The sequence below is a fragment of the Micropterus dolomieu genome, linkage group LG14 (assembly GCF_021292245.1).
Source record: "Micropterus dolomieu isolate WLL.071019.BEF.003 ecotype Adirondacks linkage group LG14, ASM2129224v1, whole genome shotgun sequence".
Taxonomy (NCBI): domain Eukaryota; kingdom Metazoa; phylum Chordata; class Actinopteri; order Centrarchiformes; family Centrarchidae; genus Micropterus; species Micropterus dolomieu.
The window spans coordinates 25,651-33,370 of NC_060163.1; the positions used below are offsets into that span (position 1 = coordinate 25,651).

Below are 7,720 nucleotides of genomic sequence, written 5' to 3' on the forward strand. Positions count from 1 at the left end.
TAACACACAGTAACGATGAAATGTGTGCTGTTCTCACATTCTTCCTCTGTATGTACACATAAACAACAAGGCAGGGAAATATAAAAGGAATTTATTTTATTGTTTGGGTACATTATTGTTCAGTGTACATGTTCACATCTGAAACAAACTTTACGTGCTTGATAACTCTCCCACCCCGCAGACATCTACACGTCAATACCGATTTATATTCATAGCGGCAAGTGCTATGTAGCTCCACATAGGGGACACAGGAAGTGACATATAGCACATTCATGCGGCGTCGGAACCGCGTAGGAAATTCACAGCCGCACCGGCAGAGCTCCAGAATATGCGACTCGGCCGGCTCACACGCGGACGCGCTACAAGTGCGAGGGCCCGCCCAACGCTGCTTGCAGCTTTAATTTTTCCCGTGGTGTCTACCCTCTGACAAGCTCATATAAAACCTGCCTTCCTGCCCGTCATTTAAAAAAATGGATACTGGACAAATAGATTCATGTTTTTTTATCATAAAATAATTTACACACTAAATTTTCCCAATTAGTTTTTTGAGCAACTTTAACTACAATGTGACCCACCTTAACCTGGTAGTGTCTTGCCACTGGGTAGGGTATTGGCTTCTATCTCTAGTATTGGGCTTGATCTCAGTAGTATACAGCTGCAACATCAGGCTCCATCTAAATCACTTTTAATGTTGTTGTTTGTAATTTTAAGAGTAAATGGTTCTCTGTTTAAAACACTCATGTCTGTGAAGATTCTCAGTCTTCCAGGTCATAGATATCCAAGGAAGGTTAAAGTCAAGGGCCACTGAACTTGGGTGAAGAAGCCTCTCCTATGCTTCATCAGTTAGGGAGTCCTATCTATTTAACCTCTGTGGGGTTGTTAGACAAATAAATAGTGATAAATACCACTTGGTTTTGTTAGTGCTCCTGGCTGTTGTAACGACAGTCGTTATGGTCATTAGAGTTACCTGAGGCTAAGTCTTAACCACCATCGTTGACTTTGTCACATGAAGGCATGAAGTGTGAGTGTTGGTTCAACTCTCCAATTTTAATGTTCACTCTGCTGAAAGTGTTTTATACTTATTTTCAGTTTTAACATTTGCAAAGATCGGGGTTTTTTTGGTAATCTCAGTGTGAAAAGCAAAAAACCTGCTGGGAAGAATTTTGAATGTGTGCCCTTAACTTACCAATGTAAATGATCATTGCCATTTGTATCAAATCCGAGCCACACAGAAAGCTCAGGTATGCTTATTGTACTTTACCACCCATTATTTATACTGCATGCTAATGGTAACTGTACGGATAGCTGTACTGTAACCATCCTTTGATGTCGCCCGACTGCTCTGCCTCAATTCTGTGGGGCTCAGGAGGTAGAGCGGGTTGGCCGTTAATCGGAAGGTCGGCGGTTCAATCCCTGGCTCCCCCTGGTTGCGTGCCTTGGGCAAGATACTGAACCCTGATTTGCCCCTGGCAGTGTGTGAATGTTAGTTTCCGTTTGAGCACTTAGGCTCAGTGTATGAATGTGTATGACTGGTGAATGCAGATGTAGTGTAAAAGCGCTTTGAGTGGTCGAAATACAAAGCATTTACATTTACATCTGTGTGATTAATAGTTTCCTGGAAACACAGTACCACAGAGAATAACATATATTTTTTGTGTGCCTATGGTAAAAATACCTTCCTTAAGACAAAAGATTAATTCAGTATTTTCTTTATTTTTTTGACTTGTCTTCTCATGCAGGTGACCTTTTGACAGAGTTCTTTAAACTCTGCTGTAGGAAGGAGTCTACAGATGAGATTCTGGGAAGAGGATTGGCTGAAGAGGAGGGTAAAGGTTACTGGCTGTACCATTTAACACAGAGGATAGCATTGCTTCTCACTATGTTGTCACTGTGCGCACCATATTCTAAAGAATGGCGCTTACTACCTCTTTTACTGGTGTTTGTGAAATGTTTGCATAGAGCCTTCTATTACTCATCCCCAAAACTCAAAATCCTGATGTTCTGTCCGAAAAACAATATAAAATATTAGATAACAGGTTAATATAATTATTTTTTCCCTGCAGAAAATAGTGACATCAGCGCCGCTTTATCCAAGCTGACAGAGCCAGCAGGAGCAGTGCCAATCTCCAAACTTTCTGTCTCCAATATGGTCCACAGCGCCCGAAAGCACATCCGACGCCACAGACGCATTAATGAGTCACCACTCAACACTGATATACTCAATTCTGTCCTTCTGGTAAGTGTTATTCATGCTGCGTGTTTTATGGGTATAAATCAGAAAATTAACTGATATTCAAATGGAAGAAATTACAGATTAAGTTTCACTCAAGTGGTACATAATTTCTTCCATTTGAATTTTAATTGTGTTCTTCTCTGTTTTGCTCAGCTGTAAGTATTTAAACAAGCACAGGCCAGCCTTTTGAGACCATAGCGGTTTTCCAGCTCATTACAGCAAAACTGATGATGGACACCACTCCTACCTCAGATTCCCCACTTTGACAGAATCAGGCCAGGCCCTCGCATCAGTCTCCGCTACTGTCACAGAATTAAACTGGATTCTGCAACTGAGCCAGATTCCGCCTTGTAACAGAATTAAGCCCCACCCCTGTGTTAGATCCTGCCTCCATGATGGAATCACATCATCGCATCAGAATCTGTCCCGTGTGGATCCCCACCTTTGACAGAAACAAGCTTTAACCCAGCATGAGTATCCACAACTTTCTCTTGAATATCAATGCCTAAATAAAATCTGCATCTTTTACTTTCTGGAAGTTAAAGTGCAGGACTTTTACATATAAGTGAACGTCCATTACATTCAAGCCATTGCCAAACGATTTCACATGCTGATTAAGCCTATCACTGCCAGGTAAATCTCTCTCTATTCACAGTATACCAGAGTTTTAAAATCTGGTGTCTGTGTCAACATTCCCACACTGGTGAACCAGTAGTGTTGTGCTTTATGCCAACCAGCAATAAATGGTTTGCCAGAGTGGAAGTGGGAGCAACTGTCAGAAGGGGTAGATAAATATTACACACTGTAGGTTTAACAACAGAGCCTTCATGTGTCTAGTGACTGACACTGATGACCACCTCAATCCACTCTTCACATTACTTCCATCTGGCTCCAGACAGAGGACTTTTGGAAAATTGGGGAGGAACCTCTTTGTCAGGTCATAGCAGCCCCTTTACACCTAATGTAAGTTGTTTTGGATAAAAGCTTAAGCTAAATAAATGTAATGTGTATGTGAGATTTATGGAGGGGCATAAATGTATATGTGGATATATATGACCATATGTTTAGGGTATATATTGCATGCATCTGCATATTTTTCCTGTGAGACACGACCGCGTGCAGACTTGGGACCCAATTTCCCTCTGGGACAATAAAGGTATCCTCATTTCTGCTAAACACCAATTTAGCACAAAGTCTGGCTTTGGTTGGTTAGACCAAAATTCAATTTGTGTGACGGGCAAGAGATTTGGTGGACACTCATTGATTGGTAAATGTGTAATTGAATGAAACTATGTATTAGAGCACTTTTTTTTCTTCTCTGTCTCAGTATCTCTTCCCAGATGCTGCTGTAGAGAAGTCATCAGAGAATAGCAAGAATAAAACTTCACAGTCAAATGCCAGTGGGAAGGCCGAGCAAGATAAAAACTCTGACTATGTATGTTTGCCTTTTTATCACTTACACACTGTAACAGTTTGACTGGGGTGCCAGCCAGGTGACATGTAAGGTCAATGAAGTCGGGTTTTCCTAGATGCAAAACATGCATATGTTTTGAATATGTAGCATACACATTCAAACATTACAGAACCATTATAAACTTCAAACATTGGAAAAAAGCAATTTGAAAACACTAATGACAATAACAATGTGCAAACCTTTAGAAATGTGTGTGCACAAATGGAGCAATTCTACAACACATCTGTATTTCAGTCATAATTCATTCATGTATCAAAAAACAGAATCTTCAATGCTGGCAGAAAAGCTGAAATGAATGTGGTGTCAGGATGCCAATGTGCATTTACTTCTTACAGCCTTGTGGTCAGTCAATTAAGGTTTAAAGTTGGCTTTTTAAAAGTATTTCCCTACATTTGATTCCTTTTATAAATAAAACTTTCCAAACTTTCCTGGTCCATCTACCATTCCCCCTGATTTATATCTCCCTGTGCCCAGAACCTTTTTCTCCAGCTGAAGTCAGCACCCAGTGACTCTCTGACCTACAAGCTGGCACTCTGTGTGTGTCTGGTCAACTACAACCATGGCGGGCTACGCGCTGTTGCCCACCTCTGGCAGGAGTTTGTCCTAGAGTTGCGCTACCGCTGGGAAAACAACTACCTCATCTACGGGTGGGTATGAACTACATACACACCTGGGCTGCGCTTAGGCTTGTTTGGAAAGGGGTATAGGTATAGCACCATGAATATGTTTGACATTTTGAGAGCCTTATCTCAAAGAACATAGCCACAACCGCCTTGTATCTTGTCATAGTGTACAAGGAAAAAGTTTGTAAAGCCTGAAAGTTGTTTTTGTGAGCTGGCATATCTTGATCCTCTTTTATTTACACATTTCATCACCAGCTATTGTTATTTAACATAGACTGATAAAATACAAAAATCTATGTATAAATATATGTCAGATACAAATTGTATGCAAGGTAATCTTTAATTTTTTTTAATGCTACACTAGTTGAAACACTAGTGTATGTGCTTCAACTTATATCTTATCTTCTCCATTTGCTTCCTAATCTACAGATTGTCTGGTGGACCTCCTGATCTTCGCTGTTGTCTATTGCATCAGAAGCTCCAGGTAGCCATTTATACAAAATGTATAAATGCCATTTATACAAATGTGTGCTGGGCAACGATTCAAATCTTTAGTAGCGCATGATTTTCTTGCGATTAATCGTGATTAATAAGCCATCCCCTGAATACGCAGCTGGCCAATGAAAGCGCAGTATAGAACTCCCTCTAAGTGAGGTCCGACACTTTCAAGACTGCACTCCATTGATTACTATGCAAAAGGAGCTGTTTTCTAGCTTTCTTTTGCTGTATTTTTCCTAGATATGATCAAATGCTGTTCCTGGGGCACTTGCAATAATTACAGTTGCTACTAGGAGAAGTTGAAAGGAGATGTATGATTTATTCCCTTTCCAAAACCTACAACAAATCCAGAAAAATGTAGGCTGTGGATTGTTGCTAATGTAATGTTAGTTAGCTAACTTACTACTGAATGTAGCGTTATATAGCCCTGTTGTTCTGCTTTGTAACAGTGAATAGAGACCTACCCAGCTATACAGGAACAGTGTGATCCTTAATAATGTTGTCCTTTTTCTCAATAGTCGGGTAATGCGGTGGTTCACTTTTACTCTGTGTTGGTAGGCATTAGCTTCTATCATTTTTTTTCATGCCTGTTTGAGAGCCTGAAAACAACCTTCAAATGCACAATGCAACTGCAAAACTGTCTGCTAATTTCTGAGATCTTTTTTCCCAAAAATTAGACAATGTTTCTCCAGGGAGTGCAGTAATAGACAGTGGCAGCGCCGTGATAAAAGCCTGACAGGTCCGACAGTTTGTCGGACTTAGCAACAGTAACTAAGCCCCCCTTAGTTACTAAGTTACTGTGACTTAGCGAAGGATCAATTGCATTGTTATGCTCAAAATTGAATAATGAATTCTAAAGTAGTGAATTGCGCACTTTTAATTTAAATGTACTGCTGTATACACAAAAGTGCAATAACATGTGGTTTGCAAACACTTTAAACGAATAATGTGCTTTTTACCAGCAGTATTCCCTTTACACAGTAGCAATAAAATATTTTGTGTAAATCTGAACTTAAACATTAATGTAATCAAATCAAATATAAAACCAAAGCTATTTTCCACTGACTTTCTTTCTAGCTTGTTAAACCAAGTAGTCCAGTTTGTTTTTTTCACAACAGGTATCAGCAGAAACATTTTTCTTTTATCAGGGAGTAACATAAACCGTCTATGTTCAGTATTAAGTGTTCCTGTTAGAGTGAGGTGAAGGTAACTCAGAAGAGAACTCATGATCCAATGGATTTCAGGTGCAAGAAAGGGATTTTGTGAGCAGATAATGACAAGGTAGAGGAGGAAGAGAGCCACATGTATAATAATGGCTTTTGTGGAGCTTTCTCGTTCATCGCGGCTCTGTCTAACAGGGGAAAAGCTGCTCTAGTGTGATGTCAAAGTCGCATCAGTTCCAATCTGAGTGTCCAGACTCGGGTCGCATTTAAAAAGATCCGATATGTATGGAATTTGGACTACATATGAAAGTGGCCCAAATCCGAACTGGAAAAGATCAGATTCCATGTGACTTGGCCTGTTCACACTGTAAAAACATCAGATCTGAGTCACATATGAGCAAAAAAATTGGATTTGGGTCATTTTGGCCTGCAGTCTGAACGTAGTCTAAATGGCAAAAAGCCACCAGTGTAAGAGAGAGCTGAAGATAGCAATGTTAAGTATCCCATGTCTAAAAGGGCTTATGTTCATGTATAGATGCTGAACTGCTGCATTGAGAGGAAGCGGGCCAGAGACAAGGTGCTGGAGGGAAGCAAAGAGAGAGAGCACAGGCTGTCCGGTGACTGCCAGAATGGTCCCAACATACCAGAGTCTACAAAGACAACAATGACTGCATCCACTTCAACAAGGGATGTGTCTCCGGGGAAATCCTGGGACTCATGGAGCGACAGTGAGGATGAGTTCTTTGAGTGCCTGAGTGACCAGGGGGAGATAGAGGCTCCACATACTGAGGGAAAAGAAAAAGATGGCAGTAAAAGTAAAGCAGAGGGAAGGCTGCATCCCTATAACAACATGACTCTACTCAACTCTACAGAGCCTCTCTTCGTTCCTGTCACACAGGTCAGGATCTCTCTGTCTCCGTTGCGCACTCATTCATACATTTAAAGTGTAGTTTAAATATATATGTATCAGTTAATTCTGAATACCAATGTTATATGTTCAGTAGCACTAGTTATATACGCACGCACGCACGCACAAAAGGTAGAAGGTAGATTTATTTATCATTTTACAACACAGGGTGGTGTAACAAGATTAAGTTGTAATGACCTTCATGCAACTTGCAAAAACAAGAATGATTTACAGTAGATGAGTGGATAAATAAGTCAAAATAAAACTATTGGAGAATGGATTAGAAATATTAATACTACAAAATAATAAATAAAGATAAATACAGGGCATCACCCTGGAATCAGGGATAAATAACCAAACCTGATAACAGTCTCGAAAATTTGCCCACCAATAATTCAACGCCAATAATTGAACACTATTTCGAATTAATAGGATGGACAGTGAAGGGTGAATGTGAGCACTCACCGTCACAACCAGCTGTTATTACAACACAAATACACAAATAACCACAGACAACTGCTCTTTAAAATATAATAGGATTTATTTAACCTTAGCATAGATGAGTGATCACAACTTCAACTAGTAAACCTCTATCATCTACTCTAACAACAAGACAAATGTCAGTCGGCAATATCAGAATCACTTATTAGCCAGGTATGTTTACACAAGGAATTTGACTTTGGGTTTACAATAATATGTAATAATTAATCAGGACAACAATCTCAACAAAATAGACAAACTATGTACACACACACACACACACACACACACACACACACACACACACACACACACACACACACACACACACACACACACACA

General features: G+C 40.0%; 1 protein-coding gene across 1 annotated transcript in view; it reads left to right on the forward strand.

The window, feature by feature from the left end:
- Positions 1 to 7,720, forward strand: part of rab3gap1 (RAB3 GTPase activating protein subunit 1) — a 76,337-nt gene that overhangs the window by 23,861 nt on the left and 44,756 nt on the right. Inside the window, exons 12-17 of the mRNA XM_046069693.1 lie at positions 1,740 to 1,832; positions 2,064 to 2,236; positions 3,561 to 3,668; positions 4,182 to 4,354; positions 4,760 to 4,814; positions 6,527 to 6,889. Of these exons, the coding sequence (XP_045925649.1) occupies positions 1,740 to 1,832; positions 2,064 to 2,236; positions 3,561 to 3,668; positions 4,182 to 4,354; positions 4,760 to 4,814; positions 6,527 to 6,889 (965 nt within the window). The remainder of the gene's footprint in view (positions 1 to 1,739; positions 1,833 to 2,063; positions 2,237 to 3,560; positions 3,669 to 4,181; positions 4,355 to 4,759; positions 4,815 to 6,526; positions 6,890 to 7,720) is intronic.